This window comes from Barbus barbus, assembly GCF_936440315.1.
Source record: "Barbus barbus genome assembly, chromosome: 16".
In the NCBI taxonomy this organism is placed as follows: Eukaryota; Metazoa; Chordata; class Actinopteri; order Cypriniformes; family Cyprinidae; genus Barbus; species Barbus barbus.
In genome coordinates this window covers 2,809,608-2,834,346 of record NC_136744.1, presented here as the reverse complement: position 1 = coordinate 2,834,346, position 24,739 = coordinate 2,809,608, and the positions used below count along the sequence as shown (strand labels likewise).

The 24,739-nt window shown below is 39.4% G+C and overlaps 1 protein-coding gene across 1 annotated transcript in view; it reads right to left on the bottom strand.

Moving 5' to 3' along the window:
- The window catches only part of LOC306882067 (uncharacterized protein), a 133,996-nt gene that overhangs the window by 9,829 nt on the left and 99,428 nt on the right, over positions 1–24,739 (bottom strand). Inside the window, exons 22-27 of the mRNA XM_079436513.1 lie at positions 24,244–24,279; positions 22,563–22,607; positions 21,999–22,031; positions 21,771–21,917; positions 20,535–20,589; positions 8,221–8,421 (exon numbers count right to left, since the gene is read on the bottom strand). Of these exons, the coding sequence (XP_079292639.1) occupies positions 8,221–8,421; positions 20,535–20,589; positions 21,771–21,917; positions 21,999–22,031; positions 22,563–22,607; positions 24,244–24,279 (517 nt within the window). The remainder of the gene's footprint in view (positions 1–8,220; positions 8,422–20,534; positions 20,590–21,770; positions 21,918–21,998; positions 22,032–22,562; positions 22,608–24,243; positions 24,280–24,739) is intronic.

Here is a 24,739-nt window from a genome sequence, read left to right as displayed (position 1 = left end):
CTACTTTTGCAAACTAGTCCTAGGTTTTTCACTCAATCTCAATCAAACCACTGCAGCACAATTCTCTGGACTCTCTAGATCAATAATTATCAAAAAAAAGAAATTTTGAATTTTGTCCTTTGGTTAGCTATAATGGGTAAAAGAGGGCATGGCCAAATATACCCAAAAGCCTATAAAACCTAAACAAAAACTTGAAAACTTTTATGAAACTTGGTGAAAACCTTGCCGCTGTCGCCTCTGGCTTGCTCAGTTGGGGACACTTAATTTCTAGCGATTATCGTCAATTTGATTTCACAGATACTATTTAAACTAAACTGAGCTAGACAATGACATCTCTGAATTAAATAATGAAATGCTTTTAACTAAAAATTGAGTGTTTCATCTTATTATTATACATTACTGACACTCTATCCTCCAATTTGATACTGTTAAGTGCATTGACACAATCTGTATTGTTAAAAGCGCTATATAAATAAAGGTGACTTGACTTGAAAACATTTGTCAGTTGACTCTTAACAAGCATGCAAATTTTCATAGAGATCGGACAATAGGTGGCACTATAACAGTTTAAATAAAACAGTTAAAAATGGCCTCAAATTACAAAAACATATATACATATTTTTTTTTTCAAAAAACACTATATCTTCATAGATATCCTCATTGTGAACAACTTTTCCTCTGGGACAAATGCTGTCAATCAAACTGTTCATTAAATATTTGAGATTATTTGAAAAAAAAAAAAAAAAAAAAACTACTTTTGTGAGCTAGCCCTACGTTTTAAAGTCAGAATCAATAAAATCAATCTCTAGGTCAATAATTATATATATAAAAAAAAAACTTGAACATTTGCATGTTGACAGCTATAACAGGGTCATTTTAAAATATGGCCTTGATAGTGTATCCAAAACCCTATAAATCCTAAATCAAAACTCCATGAAAGGCGAGCACATGTGTGATCAATTTTTTTCTCCTCTCTTTCCTCATGTTATGCTGTATTTCTTCTTCTTTATTGCATTTCGTTGCCTTGTACCTACATGTGCAATGACAATAAATTGAATCCAATCCAATCCAATCCAATCTGATTGTATACAAGCATGCAAAATGCTAAATTTATGGGGCTCAGACATTAGCCTCTAAAACGTTTTAAAAGTTGAAAAACAGTACATTTAAATGACAAAGTCCCTGGAACTGCCTTTATAACCACTAGATGGCAGCAGAGGACCACTAATTGGCTCATTCTTCTTACTGAGATAGCTATTTTTACTGGTTTGCCATTTGTATTCATGTCTATAAATTATAAAGACACTATGATCACATTTAACATCACATTTTGTCAGTTTACTACTCAGTTTACTAAGAGAACTATGTCTCCTTTTTGGAGATTCGGCCTCTTTCCTTGCCACTTGTGCCGAATCTGTAATGTTTTGAGGTATTCATGTTTCCACCTGTTCCAAAACATGTCTGCTAAGCCCTGGACTTGCTTCCATTCTTCTCTGATGAGATGTGCTTCCTCTAAGCTTCCTGACAGAGGAGGAGGTGCAGAACCTGTCTTGAGGGTTAGAAGCATCGCTGGAGTGAGGATGAGGAGCGATTCTGGATCCGAAGACACTGGGATGAGCAGTCTGGCATTCATGATCGCGGTTACTTCGGCCATGAGGGTGGTCAGGACTTCATGTGAAAGATGTGACCTTTTCCACTCAAGCAACATCCAAAATACGACAGGCAATGCCAATCATTCGTTTCCACGCGCCGCCCATATGAGACGCGTGGGCCGGGTTGAATACCCAGGTGCAGCTCTGCGTGTCCAAGTACTCTTCCACTCTTTTGAAACCTGGATTCGAATGGTGCATCTCCAGTTCACGAGAAGCACAGATGAAATTAGTTCCACAGTCGGAACGGATCTGCTTTGCGGGGCCCCTGATTGCAAAGAACCTCCTCAAAGCGTTGATAAAACTGCTGGTACTCATGGCTTCAATCACTTCGATGTGGACTGCCCTCGAACAGATACAAGAGAACATCACAGCCCATCGTTTAGAGTTGAAGACTCCTCCTCTTGTATAGCGTGAGACAATTTCCCAGGGTCCAAAAACGTCGACACCTACATAAGTGAAAAGAGGTGCTACTTGTAGCCGTTCTGCTGGCAGAGCTGCCATCTGCTGATGTTCCATTTTTCCCCTCAGTCTTATATAAGTGTGAAGCAAACTGCAGATGCAGAGTTTAGCTCCCACCAGCCAGAATCCTGTCGTTCGAATGGCACCTTCTGTCAGATGTCTCCCTTGGTGTTTCACTGCTTCGTGATAATGAGACACAAGCAGGGTAGCTAGATGATGCCGACCAGGAACGATGATGGGATGAACCTCGTTCATACTCAGACCTGACCGCTCAATTCAACCTCCTACTCTAAGAAGTTGATTTTGGTCCAAGATGGGGTGCAGTTTCCATAGGCTGCTACTCGGTGGAATGTTGGATCCTAAGTTGATACACTTAAGTTCCTCTGAATAACATTAGTTTTGGACACTTTTCACAATACATACTTTGGCTTTCAACAACTCTTCCTGTGTAGGTCGACAGACATGCCACCCTTGACATTCATCCTGGGTAGAGTGGGCGAAGGAATGAGCCACATGGATGAGGTGAGCTATGGCTGTAAGGAGAGTGCTGAACTTGGAGAAGCGTTCGAACCGTTCCGGATGTATCACATCTCTGGTAACATGAGTGAAACTTGCCACTACCTGAGGACGCACTTCAGAGTCGGCATCAGGGTCGATAAGGTCGTAAGCTTCTTGAAGCTCAGGTGAATGCAAAGATACATCATGAAGAAAGGCTGGCCCTTTGAGCCAAGTTGTGCTGCTAAGCAAGTCTGAAGTCACAGTTCTTGACCCAATGTCAGCTGGGTTGAGGTGCGTTGGGACATACTTCCACAGGCCAAAGCAAGGTGATTGACGGATTCTTTGGATCCTGTTGTGTACGTAAACATAGAATCTTCTTGACTGATTCTGGATGTATCCCAATACAACCTTACTATCGGTGTAGTAGGTGATGTTGTCGAACGTTGTATCCATCTCTGAAACTACCATCTCAGCGATCTCAATGGCGAGAACAGCCGCACAAAGCTCAAGTCTTGGGATAGTTAGATCAGGCTGAGGCGCCAACTTCGCCTTCCCGAAGACAAAGCCGATCTCAGTCTGTTCTTGGTGGCTTGTCACCTTGATGTAGGCTACGGCTGCTATTGCCTTAACCGATGCATCTGCGAAGATACATAGTTCTCTTCTTAGAGCACCTGCGGTGGAGAATGACGTATAAGGGCGTGGTATCTGGAGTCCCTCCAAGTCTCGGAGCGACCGTTTCCATCTAGTCCATCCAGTCTCCATGTCTTTGGGGAGAGGTGTTTCCCAATCCTCTGCTTGCTTAGATAGTTCTCTGAGTATCAGCTTTCCATGAACCGTGATGTCTGCGAGGAATCCTAAAGGATCGTAGAGGCTGTTCACAGCCGAAAGTACTCCTCTACGAGTGAATGGCCTCTGGTCATCTTCGATTTGTAACATGAATGTATCTGTGCACATGTTCCAAAGCAATCCAAGGCTACGTTGTATCGGCAAATCATCGACGAATAGATCTTGGCTATTGACGTCCTTGGCATGATCATCAAATGGAAACGCTTCGATGACTGCCAGTCGATTTGAAGCAATTTAGTGTAACCTGAGGTTAGAAGCTGCAAGCATCTTCTGTGCTCGCCCTAGGACGCTGATGGCCTCTTCCTCTGTGCTGAAGGGCTTCAAAGCGTCATCGACATAGAACTCACGGTCGATGAATCTTCTTGCATCACTACCACAGTCAGCCTCTGCTTTCTTAGCTGCCCGTCGCAGACCATACACTGCAACGGCAGGCAAGGGACTATTCCCAAAAAGGTGATCCCGCATTCTGTAGTCGACGATGTCGGAGGTAGGGTCGTTGTTTCTGTACCACAGGAAGCGGAGAAAATCACAGTGGTCCTCCTTGACGAGAAAGCAGTGGAACATGTGCTCGATGTCGGAAGTGATCACCACCTGTTCCTTCCTAAACCTCATAAGAACACCTAGCAGGCTATTATTAAGGTTGGGACCAGTGAGCAAGATATCGTTGAGCGACACTCCTTCATATGATGCACTGCTGTCGAAGACCACACGAATTCTATCTGGTTTCCCTGGATGATACACATCAAACAGAGGTGGGTACCAACACTCTTGTCCAGGCTGTGTTGGCGGGCGACTTCAGCATGTGCCTTCTCGAACATCTTCTCCATAAACTCTAGGAAATCAACTTTCATTTGTGGTCGTTTTTTCCAATGAGCTCTGGAGCGAAACAAGACGGTCGAAAACCTGTTTCCTGTTGTTAGGCAGCTGCTGTCTTGGCGACCGAAAGGGTAAAGGTGCAACCCAACTTTTAGAACTGTCCTGATAACACTCGGCTTCCATTATCTTCAGAAACTCTAGATCCTCCATGGATGGAGTGAGTCTATGGTCATCGGGAGAACGAGCGAAGACTGTCTGCCCTAAGCAGTCTCCACTGAGCACCGTGGAACCACAGATGGAGGTTGGTACTGGATGATGCTGAGGTCTAGACTCTTGACCAAATACCTCTTTCGCTCTGATCCGGTTGTTGCATGGTTGAAGATAACTCGTACGACCATTCTCTAAGATGGCTGTTTTGTAGCTTCTCACCTCTTGTGTTCTGTGGGCACCTCCAAGGCACACATCACCGATGGCGACCCATCCCAGATCAAGCCTTTGCGCAAATGGTGCATCTCCTGGGCTGCTTATCTGTTCTCGGACCTTGTGTACTTGTAAGATGTCTCTGCCCAGTAAGAGGAGAATTTCGGCATCCGGATATAAAGGCGGAATCTTGTCAGCGATACGCTTCAGGTGGTCATGATGGTAGGCTGCTTCTGGCATAGGAATCTCGGTGTGAACGTTAGGGATTTGGTTGTACTCCAGGAGTGTAGGCAGATGAATGGTCATTTTCTTGTCCACCGACTCCACAGTGTAACCGCTGGCTCTCCTCGCCGCCATCTCTGAACACCCCGCACAGGTCTTGAGGGTATATGAGTAGGAACTTCCAGAGATCTTAAAAATCTCAAAGAACTCCGACCACGCCAGGGAGCGATTGCTCTGTTCATCTAGTATGGCGTACATTCTCTTGAACTCCTTCTTGCAGCCATTGGGAAATACACTGACAAGGCAGATCTTAGCACATGCTCTGGCACTCAATCCTTCACATACTTGAGTGCACGTCGACTTAACGTCCCGGATTTCTGCTTTGTCCTCCTCCCCGCCATCCTCTGAAGTGGAAGGGGACGACTTAGATTTCCAGGTAGGTGAGTAGGGGTGAAGTGCTGTCACATGAGCCGCACTCCCACACTCTGTACATTTTATCTCAGCAGTCCAATTCTTTGTGAGATGGTTTATGGAGGAGCAACAGCGAAAGCAGATGTAATGCTCTTTCAAAAGCTGTTTGCGATCATTTATGCTCTTCTCACGAAAGCCTCTGCATTTCCTCAAAGGGTGAGGCTTTCTATGCAGAGGGCAGTGTTTGTTGGGATCAATACGTTCCGTAATTTCTCCACTCTCGGCCTTAGCAGTTCCTGAGACCTGCGTCTTGTGAACGTATACTGATGTCCTAGTAGGTTTCTCCCACTTACTCTTTCTCTCTGCTGGAGCTTGCGTGAAGAAGTTAAAACTTGGGTCAGTGCGAGCCCTTGCCTCCGTGGCGAGGAAGTCTACCAACACGGAGAAAGGTGGAAAACTAACAAAATGTTCCTGTTTGTATCTTGTGCCAAGGTAAAGCCACTTTTCTTGCATGTTGTATGGAAGTTTCTCGATAATAGGCTTAATACCTCTGGAGGTATCTAAATACGACAAGCCTGCAAGGTAGCTGTCTTCTTTGGCCGCTTGAAGCTCCGACAACAGGTCGGCTAGATCCCTCTGTCTTTGTGGATCCTTCATTGTAACCTTCGGAAAATTCTCTAGCTTGTTGAACAAAGCCTGCTTGACGGCCTCTGGTGAGCCATATATTTCGTTGAGGCGTTCCCATGCCATACGCAATCCAATTGCTGGATCCTTAATGTTGACTGTTTTAATTCTTCTTACTTGTTCTGTCGACTCTTTTCCTAAATACTTGGTGAGGAGGTCGAGTTCTCCTGCAGCAGACAGGTCTAAATCGGCGATAGCATTCTGGAACGATGTTTTCCAGGCCTCAATAGTTCATTGGCTGGTCATCATATGTCGTTAGACATGAAGTCACCAGGCTGCTACGAGCTAGGTATTTGATGAGATCTCCAGTGGGCGTAGAATGATCATAGCTAGCTCCATAAGGTGTCTTGTGAGCATGCGTGTGCACAGAAGGACAGGGTTCCGCTTTGACGTTCTGTTGCGAACGACTCCCACCAGGCAGAAGAGATGGGCAAGAGTTAAGTACTTGATTGTAGCTTTGTTGCAGCGGCGCTCCTCTGATCTGAGGAACTTGATTTTGACTCGTGCTGAGTGGATGAGGCGTTGAGAAGATAGCATCATTAGGTTGAGAATGCAGAGGATGTAGCATTGGCGAAGCATAATCACTGCCTCTTCTAACGGATAAACCTCTGCTGCATAGGCTGTTTTGTACCGACACATAAGCGGCGACTCGCTGGTCTTTGACCAATTGTGGAACCTGGCTGCTAGCCTTACTGCATACTTCAAAACCCATATCTTGTAGACCGGCCACGAGAGCATTTGCCTCTGCTATGGCAGCATCTTTTTCTTTCGCATCATTTAATGCATCAAGGTTAGCTTGAACACGAGCTTGCTCTACTTTAAGCTCGATTTCCTTCTGAGTGCATGCTGCTCTAGCTTGCGCTGCTTCAGCCTTCGCCATAGCGACAGCCATACTAATCTTCGAGCTGGACGATGTACCAGATGAACGACTGCTTCTTGAACGCACAGTCTCAGACTGGATATCTTCATTGCCTTTTTTACCGTTGCTTCGTTGTGACATTGTGACTCACCTCGTTAGCGGTCACGTCTTTTCACTGTCATGGACTATGCTCCATTCAGCTTAAACACTCCCAAGAAACTCCAGGACACAGATGATTCATTTCTATAAAGTTTACTGAGAATATTGTGAAACTCTAATACAATACAGATGAAATATATATTAATATTAAATCCAAATACACGTGACAGAGAAAACAGCACGGATTATCTACACAGCGGTGATCTGTACGATAAACGCAATCGAGCTATTAAACAATAGGCAGTAATAAACGTAAAGCTAACTTAGCGTCTCAATAGTCTTACAAAAAATGAAAATAGACACTATCCTAATATCACATGATAAGAAGTACTCACAGACATTGCTTTAGCAAAAGGGAAGAGGAAAAGGCGATCGCTCGAGAAACGGAATGACTGAGGGAGCTCGCAGACTGCTGTGACTGACTACCGCACAGAGATCTACTTCCTGATTTGTGACGTGCGCAGTAGCTACTACCGTTACAAAGATAAACAGATCACGCTGTACTGTTGAAACAAAACAAAAATACTCTTTTTTTTTTCTTTCCATATGCGGCATGACATTATCTGTAAGCCATAATCATCATAATTGCAAGAAATAAAGGCTTGAAATATTTCACTCTATGTGTAATGAATCTATATAATATATGGGTTTCACTTTCTGAATTGACAAAAAATATTGACCTTTTTCATGATATTCTTTTTCTAGATATTTTCATGAATTTTTTTAGATGTACCTGTACTTTGTATGAATTATTATACGTAAGCCCTTTCATTTCAGGTTGAGTATTTGTGTGTTGCAATATTCTTCATCATGGATGTGTTGTAATGCCAGTCCAAACTTTCAGGTTGGCCTAGACCATGACATCTTAAATGAAATAAAGGCCTTAAAGTGCTTGAACCCCAGTAATCACTGCTTGCAGCTATATTTTCTAAATATATTTGTATGTATTAATATATAGCCATATATTGTCAAAGCATATATTGCTATATATTGAAAAATATAAGCACTAGTTTCCAATGTATGGAAATGTAGTAATACATCCCATTATATTTTGCAGTATATTCTCATAGATTTTTGTTCTGTAAGGGATATGCAGCTGTAGACATACTAATGGTATAACAATAATACTGACAAACCAATTAGTATACCAATAAATTTTTGTGAACTTTCTGGGATAATATAGCATGCCTGTACCTTTCATGCCAGGGACACCAGGTCGCCCAGGTAAACCCCGCTGACCTTGCAGCCCATTAGAACCAGATAAACCTGGGAATCCTCGAGAGCCATGACGGCCTGGTGGTCCTGGAGGCCCTGGGGGTCCAACTCGTGTGTAGCAGTGTTCACAGCTTCTGTGATGACTGTGTTGGCTACTCAATAGTAGAGCAGGAATCTCGGCTGTAACAAAAAAAAAAAAGAAAAAATATAACAATAAGAGACAGGAATGCCTCTGGCCCAGAAGCATTTATTTCTACTGAATATTTACATTTAGTGTTTGAAATTAACTTTTTTTTTCACTCACCAGCCAATTTGGCTGCAGAAATAAACTAGATTTTAAAGGTCATTGAAATATACTATATTTATTATTAAATCTGCTTCTGATAGATTGAATAGCTTTCAGTTTTACTACAATCAATCATTGTTTGTGTTTTTGGGGGGTTTTTTTTTGCTAATATTGGAGTCTCCTGGTTGGAGGACATAATTTATCAATCACAACTGGGTAAATTGGTGTCCGAGTTTGTGTTACATGCCGCAGTTGATTTTTACCTGCATTTACTGGGTTGGCATGTGTTCATTTCAAACCCTTTGTATATCTTACATTCAGTACTCAGCATAAATAAGTAACCCCTCCAGAGGCATCATGCATTCAAAGTAAGGGGGCACGTGCCCCCTCAGAATTTTGAGCCAAAGTGGATTTTGAATGCAGCTTCCAAAAGACAAAAAAAATAGCTGAATAATATTTTCTATATTTGATACAATCACACCAGCGTGATTAAATCGTTCAGCGTGTCATATCATCAGCTGATAAATTAAAATCTGTGTTCGCTGCCTGGCGCTGAGCCAGTCACAGACTCGTTTTTACAGCACTGCGCATTATAACCAATCACACACGATGCTGTTGAGCTTATGAGTCATTGCTAAAATGTCGGTGTTTTCCTCACTCACTCATTGACTGAACACCTCTTTCTGGCGAATTCTCTCGTTAGAAACAACAAAGTGCAGATGTGTGTATGAATCTGTTTTTAATATTCACATTACATATAAAGTCAGTCATATTAAAAAATATGTTATGGCATGACACCCATATCTGTCTTAAGTAAACCATATCTTAAGTAAACAGACAGGTTATTTCTCTTTACATAGAAGACATATTGCGGTTTCTTTTAATAATGTACCAGCAACTCTGGATGACAAATTACTAAAACAAACAAACCAAAATAAACCGTCAAAATTAATTAGGGAAATAGGATTTTCCAATTAAAGTGATAAAATATTGTGTTGCAAAAATGAGTACACCCTCCAGAAAACAACAAAACAACGTTTTCTAAACAAGATCAAGGCAATAAACAGGTGAATTTATTGAACAAAAACACTTCAATAGGAGTAATTATTGACATTTAAAATTGTTACATAGCTTAGTGAATCATTCTCAGACTAAGTCACCATTAACTGGACAACATAAACAACATACAGTGGGATGAATGCACAATATTAATAAATACTATGAACACTGAAATATGTTCAGCTAATGCAAAATAAACAAATAAATAAATAAAGCTGAGACAGTAAAGAGGTAAAAGGTAGCAATGTCTCAGGGCAAAGAGTTCAACAGGGTCACAGCCTCAGTGGAGAAACTCTTCCTGAGCCAGCTGGTCTTGGACTCTAGGCTCCTATAGTACTTGCGAGGTGGAAGGAGAATGAACAGATCATTGTTGGAATGGGATGCACCTTTGATAATCCCATTCTCCCTTCTCAAGAAGTGATTTTTGTAAATGTTCTTGACTGTTGGCAATAGAGACTGGTGAACTACTGGGCAGTTTTCTCCATTTGCTGGAGTGCCTTACGGTCCGATACTAAACAATGGTGAACGTGATTTCACCAAGTGCAACATGTTCCTGGATTAACATCCATGTTGATCCTGCAACAACATTCCAATCAACCAATCAGATTTCATGGATAAATTAACAGGAAATGTCCATTTTAGCCTTACAACCAGAGTTAGGTGCTTCTACACCCTTGTTATTCAACCATCATTTCCCTCCGATTTTAGGGATAAATTAAGGGTAGGGTTAGGTTTAGGGGTAGGGATAGGTCTATATGTTTGGACAATAATGTAGATCCAGGATCAACAAAAGATGTTGATGCAGGAACATGTCTTACTTGGCAAAATCACAGTGACCACTAAACAATTGCCATACCACATGATACTGCAGTCAAAATCAAACAGTATCCAGGGATAAATATGAGCTTTCTTAAGGCCTTGCAGGAAATAAAGATGCTGCTGTGTTTTTTTAAATATTAATGAGCTCATGGACCAGATGAGGTTGTCGTAGATCTTCACCCTGAAACAGGAAGCTTAAAACACACTCCACTATGACTCTATGGCTGATGCAAACAGACAATGCACATGGCTCTTAGTTTGTCTGAAGTCCACAATGAACTCCTTGGTCATCTGGGTGTTGAGGACCACATTGTTGTGAGCACACCACAGAGTCAGTTGCTGGACTTCATCCCTGTAAGCCATCTCATCATCTCTGATCAAGCCAACCACTGTGGTGTCATCTGAGAGCTTAATGGTGTTAAACCCGGGACACACCAAGCTGACGGTCAGACGCCGGGCAATGTGGGGTGGTTTCTGAGTGTCGATTGGCTTTCATTTTTTCAGTGTGCTTTGCATCATTAGCTCTAGTCACCTCCTGGTATGGGAGAATTATGTTCTCTCACACAAGCGGAGAGCATACACCTGGGGTTCTCAAATCTGGACCTCCACTTTCCAGCATATCTGTCTAGTCTGTCCAGTTTGTTTAAGTGCAACTTTTTTTTTGCCCTGATGCAGGTGAAGATGACACCACAGTTGGCTTTCCTCAGCGCTAGTACTTTGCCATCAGTTTGGTGTGTCCCCACCCTTAGAACCATGTACAGAGATACAGTTATGAGTGAACAGTGTGTATAAAAGAGATCTTATCGCACAGCCTTGCAGCAAACCAGTGTGCATGGTGAGGTTATCCAGATTAACAGGGGTCTGTTAGTCAAAACGTCTAACGCCCATTTGCACAGTGATGTGCTACTCCCTAACTGTCTAAGCTTGGAGACCAGAATTGAGGCGGTCACAGTGTGACGTAAGAGCTGGGACTGTCCAGGTGGGTCAGAGCAGACTTGAGCGCCATGGAGATAGTGTCCTCTGTTGATCTATTTGTTCAGTAGGAAAACTGGTGAGGGTCCAGGGCAGTAGGAAGAATGGCTTTCAGATGTGGTAAGACCAGTCTCTCAAAGGACTTAGCAATGATAAGGGTGAGTGAAACTGGGTGGAAGTCATTCAAGGCAGAACAAGGCCAGGCACAGATTGAAAATATCCAGCCAGCTGACCTGCACAAACTCTGAGCACACACCCAGTTATTCCATCCGAACCAGCTGCTTTCCTTAAATCCACTGTGCTTAAGGTATTATAAACCTCAGTGGAGGAGAATGAGAGGCGTAGTTCTCCAGGTAGAGGATCCGGTTTAGATGTTATCTCCTTGCTACCCTGGTCGAAGCAAGCATTAAAGTGGTGAAGCTTTTCGGAAAGAGAGGCAGAGCTGGATGAGGGCAAATAACTAGGCGTCTTGAAATCTCGAAATCGTCCAAATGCCTTTTCACATACATTGGGGGTCAGCAGAGATTAAGTGCTCCCCAATTAAGTGCTTTGTATGCATATTTAGCCTTGATGATGCCCTCCTGGGGTTGGCCCTGGCTGAGCTGTAAGCTTCCTGATTTCCAGACCTGAAAATTGCATCTCTTGCACACCTTTATACCTTTAAGTATATTGTCAGTTATATATACATCATGTTGTTTATACTGCTTTGTTACAGGATGTGTAACAATAAAGAGATCTGATTTGATTGACTGAGTGTAATGGCATGGGTAGCAATCACTCTCCAGTCTGTGCATTGGAATTGGTGCAATTTTTAGGAAGGTGGCTAGAATTTGGCCAGGGGGACGGTAAATTACCAAAATCTGGAGTTTTATAGGAGCTGTTACAGTAATTGCATGAGATTCAAATGATTTGTAATTGCATAGGGGAGAGTAGGTTGAGTATTTCCAATTGTTTTAAATGAGCAGACCAGTGAGCAGACCAGTGCCCCCACCCCAGCCAACTTGACGTGGGGTGTGAGAGAGAGAGAAATATGAGAGAGAGCGGCCGGGGTTGCTGAATCTTCTGGACGAATCCAGGTCTCAGTCAAGCCCAAGATGCTGAGTGTGGATTGTAAAGAAAAAGCAGAAATGAAGTCAATTCCAGAGACCCTCAGGGAAAGAAAGAGGTGTAGTGGAAGATGTAGAGATAGGGCGCAGGTTAGCAGGATTACGTTGCCGTCTGCGTGTGATGTTAGAGCGTGGGTGAGAGAGAACCGGAATGGTTTGGAAACACATGATAGAAGGGGAAGGAAAGAGAATAGGAAAGGAGAGTGTGTGAGGGAAGATAAAAAATATACATAAGTGTGTTGCTCAGTTTCGTAGCTCGGTTAAATATATATTAGGACTATGGATTCAAAATTTTACAAAAAAAAAAAATGTATACATTCAATATCAATATTTATGTACACTACCAGTCAGAAGTTTTTGAACAGTAAGATTTTTTATGTTTTTTTAAAGTCTCTTCTGCTTACAATGCCTTCATTTATTTGATCAAAAGTACAGCAAAACAGTACAATTTTGAAATATTCTTACTATTTAAAATAACATTTCTATTTTAATATTTTTTAAAAAGTAATTTATTCCCGTGATTTCAAAGCTGAATTTTCAGGAAATTACTACTGGGGATCACGTGACCCTTCGACGGCGATGCAGGCTTGAATCTTTCGCTCTGCTCACTTTGCCATATTTTGTATGATCCTGTCAGTAAAATTTGAACCACTCTGCATTGGACCTGTCATGAGTGCTAAGGCAGACAAAGGGGATCGGAAAAGAGAGATTGAGCAATCGCCAATGAAGAAAAAATTAAGAGATTCTGCCATCTCCAGAGAAGACCTCGACGAGGCTATTGCTAGCCGCATCGAACTAGCATTTAAAGAGCAACAAAACACATTGAATTCGGTTGTGAATTTGGCAGTAAGAGAGGCGATGGACTCTGTACTGATTCCAGCATTACGCGAACTGCGTGAAGACATAAAAGCGACCAACAAGTCTGTTAAAGAGCTAAGAGAGGAGTTTGAGACCATAACTACCGCGGCGAAGCAGACACGTGACCGCGTAGATTCTGTTCAAGCAGCTGCACGTGAGGATAGGAGGACAGTCACGGGCTTAAGAAATCAGCTGGAGCGACTCACCGAGAAGGTGACGGATATGGAGGACAGGTGCAGGAGGAACAACTTACGACTGGTGGGGCTGCCAGAGGGGGCTGAGGGATCCGACGCGGCTGGTTTCCTCAGAGTTAATATTTCTAAGTGGATTCCTTCCTTGAAGGGCCGTGACATTGAGATCGACCGGGCACATCGCGTGTATGACGGAGGGAGGGGCTCCGATCGGCCGCGCACCCTCATCTTCCGTGTACTGAGATGGCATGACAGATCAGATATCCTGAAGGGTGCTCGAAAGGCTTATCCGGTGAAATGCGCACAGAACAATGTCACACTGCTATTTTGTCCCGACTTTAGTCCAGCTACAGTGATCAGGAGAAAGGCATTTGGTCCGGTTCTGAAGAAGATGACAGTGCTTGGTCTCCAACCCTTCCTCATCTATCCGGCCGTAATCAAACTACAGCACAAGGGGGAACAGAAAAGCTTCGATTCCCCTCAGAAAGCGGAGGATTTTATTAGCTCCCTGTCCCAGCAGAAGACGTATGCCGCGGCTCTGCGCGGGGGAACGGCGGCCGCTGTTTCTCCAGCCTGGCGGGAGGAGTTTGATGGTCGGGATGAACATGGTCCCAGCGGCTTAGGAGCGGATGATGGCAGAACGGACATGGACGCTGACTAAATTTGTTTTTTTGCTTTTTTCTTCTCTCCACTCTACTACTGAGATATTGTTCCTAACTTCCTATATATCGGGTACAACGATCTCATTGCTGGCAAGATTGACACCCCTTTTTTCTTTTTGGAGGGGACTAATGGGGAGTTGGTTTAATTTAAAATATTTTTTTCTGGCAGTACGAGCTTTTTGGGAGACATGTCCTGCGTTGGAGTGGATCGGTCACGAACCATCACTATTTTTTGTTGCTCAGTCAGACCTATGTTCTCGGTAATGTGCGGTCTGAGTTGTTCCTTGTTTAAGGTTGTAAGTTGTTCATGTTTTTATGTGGTTTTTACTTTTTACAACAGACATTTATACTTTAATTTATTTTACCTTATCTTTAAAGGGATTTTCCATCTAGGAGGTTTGGTATCTAAAATACACGTCAACATTTACACGCTATATATTCAATGCATACTCTAAATATTTTATCACTAAATGTGAATGGGTTAAATTCTGCTGTTAAACGAACTCGTGTGTTAGAATATTTACATCGCAAATCTATTTCCTGTGCCCTAATTCAAGAGACACATTTAAAGCAATCCGACGTGGCACGTTTCCAGAATAAGTATTACAAATTATCAGCTTTTTCCTGCGCTCAAAATAAAACTAAGGGGGTGCTTATTCTTGTTAACCGGAAGTTAAATTTAACAATTGAACACCTTGGTAGTGATGAGAAGGGTAGATTTGTTTTTATCCGATGCAAAATATATAATAATAGGTTAGCCTTGGTCTCTATTTACGGTCCGAATGAGACAGACAGTGCATTCCTTTCACAGATTTCCAAAACTCTGCTTGAGCAGATTGATTGCCCTCTAGTGGTGGGTGGGGATTTTAATGCTGTCATAAATCCTGCTTTAGATAAATCTCAATCTGATACAACAGCCAATCCATCCTCTAAATTACTGAATAAATTTATCACTGAGCTTAACGTAATCGATCTTTGGAGAAGTCAGAATACTAAATCTAAGGATTTCACTTTTTTCTCTAATAGACACAAGACTTTCTCTAGGATAGACTACATATTTCTCAGCCCATCTTTAATTTCGTCTGATTCCTCCATCTCTATATTACCAATTTTATTATCTGATCATTCTGCTGTGCTGTGCAGTGTTCCTCTTTCCGATGTTAAAGCCAAGTCACCTAGATGGCGCTTTAACATATCATTATTAAGTAATCAGACTTTCATTACTTCTTTAAAAGAATATATTAAGGAGTTTCTTGAAATTAATATGCCCTCTGGTCTGGTGTGGATCCTCAAAAACTGTGGGAGACGACTAAGTGCGCTATACGAGGTTTCTGTATATCTTTCTCTTCTACTCTTGCCAAAGCGAAAACCCGCCAGTTTACACAATTAGAAAATAAAATCCAATCATTACAAAACCTACAAAAACAACATTTTACGGAGCAACAGGCTACACAGTTGTCCTCTTTAAAAGAAAAATACGATTTGCTTCCACAATCAAAGGCGGAATTTATTTTACATAGGACTAGGCAAAAATATTATTTTGAATCGGAGAGACCTAGTCATTTATTGGCTCTTAGGTTGAGAGAATGCGAGTCGAAGGCATATATTAGCGCAATAAAATCACCGGATGATCAGGTCACCACAAACCCTGTGGCAATTAATGAAATATTTAAAGGTTTCTACACAAATCTATATAAAGCCGAAACAGATTTTGATGAATCAATCTGTAAGCAGTATTTAGATAAATTGGAACTGCCTCGGATCTCACAGATGGATAAAGAATCTTTGGAGGCCCCATTAAGTTTGGAGGAACTCCATGTCTCTTTAAAAAGCCTTCAGAAGGGCAAATCGCCGGGCCTAGATGGTCTCCCCCCAGAATTATACTTAGAAATTTGGGATTTGGTAGGGACACTTATGCTTAATTCATTTAATTTTGCAATTGAACATGGGGTATTTCATAGAGATCAAAAAACATCACTGATTTCATTACTTCTTAAAAAAGGGAAAGACCCATTAGATTGTTCCAACTACAGACCAATTTCGCTTATCTCATGTGATCTAAAAATGTATGCTAAAGTTTTTGCTTCTCGTATGGAGAAGGTAATTCATAGTCTGATCAAGGAGGACCAAACTGGTTTCATCAAGGGGCGTAATGCATCTGATAATATGCGTCGACTCCTTCATATTCTTGACTTTGCAGACTCCCACCCAACCCCTTGTGCAGTCTTTTCACTTGATGCAGAAAAAGCCTTTGACAGGCTAGAGTGGAATTATATGTGGGCAGTTTTGCAATGTTTCGGCTTCGGTGAACACTTCATTTCTATGATTAAGACATTATACCACTCACCTGCAGCATCAGTCATAACTGGTAATGTTATTTCCCCCCCATTCCCTTTACAGCGGGGAACGAGGCAGGGCTGTCCGCTTTCCCCCTTATTGTTTTGTCTATCTCTTGAACCCTTAGCACAAGCCATCAGGAAGTCTGAAGTATCGATTAAGATTCATGATCATAATCATAGTATTTCGTTATACGCTGATGATATTATTCTATATTTAGACCACTTTGATGTTTCAGTCCCTAATATAATTAAGGAATTTGATCATTTTAGTAGCTTATCAGGATATAAAATAAATTGGAGCAAATCTGCTTTAATGCCAATTAACAATATTAAAGTTAATTCTTCTATTCCCTCATTCATCCCTATTAAGGACTCTTTCACCTATCTGGGCGTTACCATATATAAAAACATTCATAAGATTGCCAGGGACAATTTTAATAATATTTTAGTTAAGGTCAAGAATGACATTCAAAGATGGAAGAATCTTAACGTTTCCCTCCAAGGAAGAATCTCCACTGTTAAGATGAATTTGCTACCTCGATTTAATTTTTTTTTCTCTATGCTACCGCTTTCTCCCCCTCCAGGTTACTTTAAGGAGATCAACTCCATAATTACGAAATTTATCTGGAATGATAAATGCCCCAGAATTAAACTTACCACATTACAACATCCTAATAGTGCAGGAGGACTGGCTGTACCAAATTTTGAACTGTATTATTGGTCGTTCCAGCTTAAGGCTCTTCATACTTGGGTTGATCCTCAATCTACAGTTTCTTGGAGAGTGATTGAAGCTGACAAGGTTAAACCAAATAGACTCCAAGATATTTTATTTACTGGCACAGGGAAAAAAGGGGATAATTATAAATTTGGTCCGGTTGTGGCCAATTCTATTAAAATCTGGAAAACGGTTGAACGTCGGATTGGAGGACCCTTCAAATTTTGTAATAGTACACCTTTATGGCACAATTTTAATTTTGTATGCGGAAATCGCCCATTTATCCAACCCTCTTGGTCTTCTTTAGGTGTAAACACGTGCGGTGATATATATGATAACCAAGGCCTATGTTCATTTCAGACGTTAAGAACTAAATTTTGTCTACCAGCATCTGCGTATTTTGTCTTTCTTCAATTACGTTCCGCTCTCAAAGCGTATGGCGTTCCTTGGTCTTCTCCCGTTTCCTCTCATCCTATGCGGGACTGGATTGCACCATCTGCTGGTCGGCCATCTGCTTCCTTAATATATAATAAGATCCTTGATTGCATTATAAAACCTCTTTCTATTAAAACTATTTGGAATAGGGAATTATCTGACCTTAATTTATCTGTCGACTGGGAGAGGGTGTGGTCTAATCTCAGTTTAACATCTAAAAATCTGGCGCATCGTCTTATTCACTTCAAAGTCATTCATAGAGCATACATAACTCCTTACAAAAGATTCAAAATGAAACTACAATCAAATTTCAACTGCCATATATGTAATACTACATCATCAGGTACTTTTCTGCATATGTTTTGGGAATGTCCTATCACTAGCAGTCTATGGACACATGTAAACCTGGTTTTATCATCCTTACTGAAAATTGATTGGTCAGTTAACCCAAGTTTGTGTCTTCTTAATGATGATTCTGGTCTTTGTATAAGTTCGATGCAAAAGAGAATGTTGTTTGCTGGTTTTACAGCTGCGAAGAAGACAATAATACAGAACTGGTTTACACCGCATATGTGTTGGAAAACATATTGGATCCGTAGCCTCTTGCAAATAGTGTCTTGTGAATGTACAACAGCACGAATCAATGGAGCCAAGCCTTCTACCATTGATGCTTGGCAGTGCTTTCTCTTTGAAATACGTGACTGTATGGAGGAGTGACTTATGGGTTTCTTTTTTCGGTCCTTCCTTTTCTCCCTCCTTTTGACTGGACTTTGAGATGTTGAGTATGTGTCTGTTGTTTTATTTTATTATTTTATTTTATTTTCTTAATATATTGTTGTTTTTTTTATGTTGTGTTATGTATGAAAAATTAAAAAAATGTTGATAACAAAAAAAAAGCTGAATTTTCAGCATCATTACTCCATGTTACTTTTTTCTGTACTTTGACTCAAATAAATGCAGGCTTAGTGAGCAGAAGAGACTTCTTTAAAAACATTAAAAATCTTACTGTTCAGAAACTTTTGACTGTTAGTGTAGCCTCACTATTTTTAGTTTCTTGAACTCTGAAAAGAGGCAAGTTTAGAAAAACCTGCCTTGAAATTAAAACATGTCTAAATGTCAGGTTTGTTTTCAATGCAAAACAAACAAACAAAAAATCATTAAAAAGTTTTATTAAAAATATGTTTTGACAAATGTTGTGTTATTTGAGCTGGACTTGTTTTTAGATTTAATTGGGTTGTTGACATGACATGGCATTTTCACTGTCCCACAAGATACAAATTAATATAATAAATATTGTTGTTATTTAAAATGCCAGGTTAAACGTTTATTTGTCCTACATGGACTTTTTGTTATAAAAGCTGCAATGTTATTCGATTTTTTTAATTTTTGAGCCAAATCTCAAAATTGTCCTATGGTGAGTCTGTCTCAAGCATGGTTCAATAAATTACAACTCAACTATAAATTATTATTATTATTATATAATAACAATATATAAATATTAATATAATTATATAACATATATAATATTAATAATAATAACTATAAATGAAATAAGAAAAGCATAAAAATTTTACTAAATACCTCCGTCATATATGTACAAGTGTCTATTTTAGTAAATGGCAATCATTTTTTTTCATCCATATATTTCTGAAAACGTTAATTAGTTGAAGGACCCCATTCATGGTTGTTACTGAAGCCCCCTGTCAAGCCCATGACGTGCACATGGAAAGTGTTTGTCTCAGAATTGTTCAAATGCTTAACTTTTTTGGAACCACTACAAAAGTGTTACGTTTTGTTGTCCTTTGGTGTGACACCCCTAAATTATATTTTTTTTAATCCAAAAATGCATTTTAAACAACATTATCATGGAGAATTATGCAAATGTGTCTTGCTAACCGCTAATGACAGGTTAGCTTGGAATAGCAAGGTCATTAATTGACAGAAAAAGGCTGAAATGTCCTACGGTGTTACAGGAAATGTCCTCCGTTGTGACGCCTGTACTGTCACACCACAGGACAAAGACAAGGTCTCTTTAAAAACCATTGTATATAATTAAATAAGATTTAACTCATTTTCTGTGTTCTTAAATGCAATAATTAAACTATATTCTGATGTTTTTACAGAAAACTTGTACTGTTATAAAGTGTCATGAAAATAAGCATAAAATGTGATACTTTTTCTGAAACAGAAAATTGAGGGAGAGAAATTAGTGGAAGAGAGGACACGGAAATATAAAGAGAAAATGAACAGGAATCCACGCAGAAGGGAGGAGATCCTAAGAGAACGACGCAGAAAGTAAATACAATAAAATGATGCCTTAAAAAGAGTAGCCATATAGTTTTTAAAAATTCATTCACATCTTAATGAATATAGTTTGAATACCAATTATATTGAACTGTGCCGCACATGCAGCGGGGGGCTAGAAGAGTTTGAGTAACCTACTAATTGACTAAGAGACTGAATGTTGTGGATGAAAATTATTTTTTTGTTTTGTTTAAAATACATGTTGATATTGTTTGTATCAAAATTAAACTGTCTTTCTCCTTTGGCATGTTCAAAATTAAATCGAAATAATTGAATAACTACCATTTCTGTCCTTTAGTGTGATGTAATGTCCTATGGTGTGACACACATAAAAGAACTACAGATTTGTTTTTATTTGTTTTAAGTTAGTGACCCTTTATATTTTCTCAAAGATCAGACTTCACACTACATAAATATATACATTTATTTTTTCCCCCCCAAAAAAGAAAAAACTTTCTTACTGCTTATTTGTCAACTACCCATATGTATTTATACACTTTATTAAAATGCTATAGAGCATTACTGGGAGACCATTTTGGATACTCACATCGAAGGACATCTCTGCAAATCTGCTGAATATGTTGCTCAGACAGTTCTCTGCCCTGTGAAAATGCATGTCATCAATGGAACAGGAGTGTCAATTTAATTGTCTATGCAACATTTTATCCTCCATTGACTAGATTATCTTATTACAGAAGAAGGCTACAGTACAACACAGTGCACAATAGGGTACAACGGGGCTAAAGGCGCTCTGCGGTAAAAAGGCGCCTCTGATATTATTTTCATCTAAACCACTACATGTCACAAAATGTGGCGTAGCACTTTCTGACGCGATTGCGCACAGCAGCGCACAGTTGATTCTGTGCTTTCTTGATCTAATATTTAATGTTTTTTTTTTTAAATGTTGTAGATTTAAGTAGCAAATGAGAATCACTAAAATTAATGCATACATTTTGAGACAAAATATGATTTTCAGTTTTGTTTAAAATAATTAAAGCAACAGTTTTTAAATAATGAAAGAATATGTAAAAGTATGGTATTTGGGGTAAAAAACGGCGCACAGTAATTAACATGATAATTAATAGATGGCTGAGTTTTCCATTTGTTGACATGACTTGGTTAGATTCAGATGGTAAATATCATATATTATGTTGGGTGTCCATATTAGAGATAATCACCATGTGTAGAATGAAACCATTATATTTAAAAACATGATATTAATCATATGATATAATAAAATATAATTTGCTGTTACTACTGTACATATATATTCAATTATTATTGGATCACTACTTTCAGAATCTTTACTCATTCATTTTTTGTTTCTGTATTTTAAAATATATATATGTTTTATATTAACATTTTAATGACAGTATATTTATTGAACAAAAATTCATTATTTTATTTTTCAAAATAAGCAGAATATAGTACAAACTTTGCTAAAGTGATTGTTTTGAACAAGTATTAACTTCTTATTATTAAGAATGCACATTATTTAAAAAAACATTATTTTAGCAGAAGTATTTGTATCAATACCGTGTGCCTTTTACCCCATGCTGGTGGGCCCTCTTGCCACCTCATACATTTATAAGATTTTGAAACTAAATAAACAACTTGAATGATTTATTGTCACACAAAATCTGTTGCTCCATTAATGTTCAATACAACATATATATTTTTTCTGCAACTATACATTTTAGGCGCAGTGAATAGCACATTTTTTTCTTAAGGTGGGCCGTTAGTCCCGTTGTACCATATAGTTATTTGGAAACACAATACTTACAGGTCGTCCTTCCGGTCCAGGTGGTCCCGGGAGGCCTACTTCTCCGCTCAGTCCTCTGGGCCCCGAGGATCCTGTCTGTCCTGTCTGTCCAGGGAGCCCCTGATGGCCGATCTGACCCCTCTGACCGGGCTCTCCTGATGTCCCTTTCTGAGACGCACACAAATACAACTCAACACACTCACAGTACAGCTAATGGGGAATGTGGATTCAGATCAAAGATTCGCCCACCTCTCCTTTCTGGCCAGCTGGCCCGGGTAAACCCTGTTTATGAAGAGAGAAGTCATAATTGTAAGAAGTAAGAATTGCATTATAAAACAGCTTCATAACAATAACACAACTATACTTTTTACAAGGCAACTGTATGATTCAGCAAAATTATGTGCAATGCTAATTCTTCTTAGAACTGCCACCTCAAAAAATGCTGGCGATGCACTAGAAAGTGATGCAAGGAAAAGTAAAGATTTTGAATACATTTGTTTATTAATTGTTCAGTCAGTAAAATATTGAGCAAAATATTGACCCACTGAATAAACAATGTCTTAAGCTTACACTTTAAATGAACTACCATACTGTATGCACTGTGTTATAAAAATACCTTGTCTTGCACTTACAATATGACTATAAAACACTGAAGATCACTCATATCAAGAAGAACTCCACCACCTTGTGGTTGATTCTATAATTTCATTCTATTTCTTACTATTAAAGCATTTATTTGATTTCTAATTCTTTAATGTGCAAAACAGAATAAACTATAGGTTTTTTTTAGACACACACATATATGAAACTTACATGAACACCAGGTCGCCCGTAATCTCCCTTTTCACCTCTCATCCCCTGTTCAATTGCATAAACATGTTTTAGTAAAACAGATATATAAATTTGTAGGTTCAAACATCTTAGGTTCATGAACATATAAGTATGTTCAATAAAATCACTCATAATGTATGCAACATGGGTTATTCTTGAGTACTTCTTGGAAATCTTGGAAAATGAATTTCAGCTATTATATTTTAGGTTGCATAAAAAAATTAAACACTGACAGCGAATTGTTCACTGAAACCTAGTGCTAAAATAAATGTTAATCTTTCTTATCACAGATATCAGATATTATGATTATACAGCCCTATCAGATTGTTTTATTTTTCCCAAATTCTGTGTTTCCCACTTTAATTCTTCTGGAATCTGTTTCTAATGTGTAATTAGATTTTAATAATCAAACAGGATGACTAATCAGTTGAATTCATAAAACAATTAAATTATTTATTCCAATTTTAACCATAATAGAGCCTTATGAAACACTAGTTCATATTGTTATTCAATTAAGTCTACAGCCATACATTTGATTTATTCTTCCAACTTTTGCCAAAGTCCATGACATTCCACATTATTTTTATGACTGGATTGCGTTTTCCACATGGTGGAAATCATAGGCCTCTACTACAGCGGCAAGAAGGCAAGGCTCCCAGAAGCAACATCTTACATCTCAACAGTAATTAAATCTGACAAAAGTTTACATTTATGCATTTCAGCTGCATTTTTACGGTACAAAGAAGAACTCACAAAATGGCTATACATTTTCCATGGGAATACAAGCCAAAAGACATTTGAAAACATTCACTATAATAACATATAACAAAGAATGTATGATCGTTTTCTGGGCTTTTTATTCCATCTTAAGAGGAAGACAGCATTTTCCCCCAAATTCATTCTCCCTATACATGTCTACCAAAATCCTAATAATAATACTAATGCATTGTATTTATAGGCGCCTTTCTTGACACTCAAGGTCACCGTATATCATTAACAAGACAAAAACAATAAAGAGAATAAGATATAAAATATACAATTAAAAACACAATGCAGTTGTGATCAAATGACACCCAGACTCTTAACCTGAAGGGAGGGGGAAATGAAGGAATTATCAATGGGAATAGAGAAATTCTGAGATTTGTTTGATGTAGATCTTGTACCTATAAGAAGAAGTTCTGTTTTATTGCTGTTTAATTTGAGGAAGTTTGAAGTGAACCAAGATTTTATGTCAAGGAAGCAATTGGTAAGGCAGGATGGTGGGAGTTTGGAGTTGGGTTTGGTAGAAAGGTAGATCTGGGTGTCATCTGCATAGCAATGGAAAACCTGATGTTTGCGAAAGATATTACAGAGAGGAAGAAGGTAGATTATAAACAGCAGGGGCCCAAGGACAGAGCCCTGGGGCACACCTGTGGTGACAGGGACTGGATGAGAGGTAAATGATTTTAAATGAATGAACTGAGTGCGGCCAGAGAGGTATGAATAGATCCATTTGAGGGGTGTGTTAATGATACCAGTAGAATAAAGTCTGCATTTAATAATTAATATTTAGCTTTAGCAATATGTCAGTAAACCACAACTAGCTATAAACAATATATTTTAATTTGACAGTCCAACAACATGTGAACATTAAGTTCATTATTACAGTAAATGGTTTACTTACGTCCACTCCTCTTTCACCAGCATCGCCTCTTTGACCCTGTAATACATTTCACAGTACGGTTTGAAGAAAACAGTGAAGAAAAAAGCAACAACCACAAAAAAAGATTTATATAATACAATAAATACAGTAGCAATAGAAATTCTATGAACGCTTTCGGCATAAATTTGACCTACTTAAATTTGACCTTAAAGACTGGTTACCTACATTTCACTGCTGGTTATACTCTGTATAATTGTGTATGTGACAAATAAAAACTCTTGAATCTTGAATCTTGGTCCTCATCTTACAAGGTTTCCATCAAAGAGATTTCTGAGGACTACTCAAAAAAGTTGCTCATGCACACACCAGGCTGGAAAAGCTTAAACTGTTTTTTAAAGAGTCTGGAATCCACTGACCAGATTGGAGAAAATTCAATATTACCAACAACAACAAAATCAAAACCTCCGACATTTCAATCTGTGCATCTGATCTTAATGCCTCTATTAGTGGTATTATA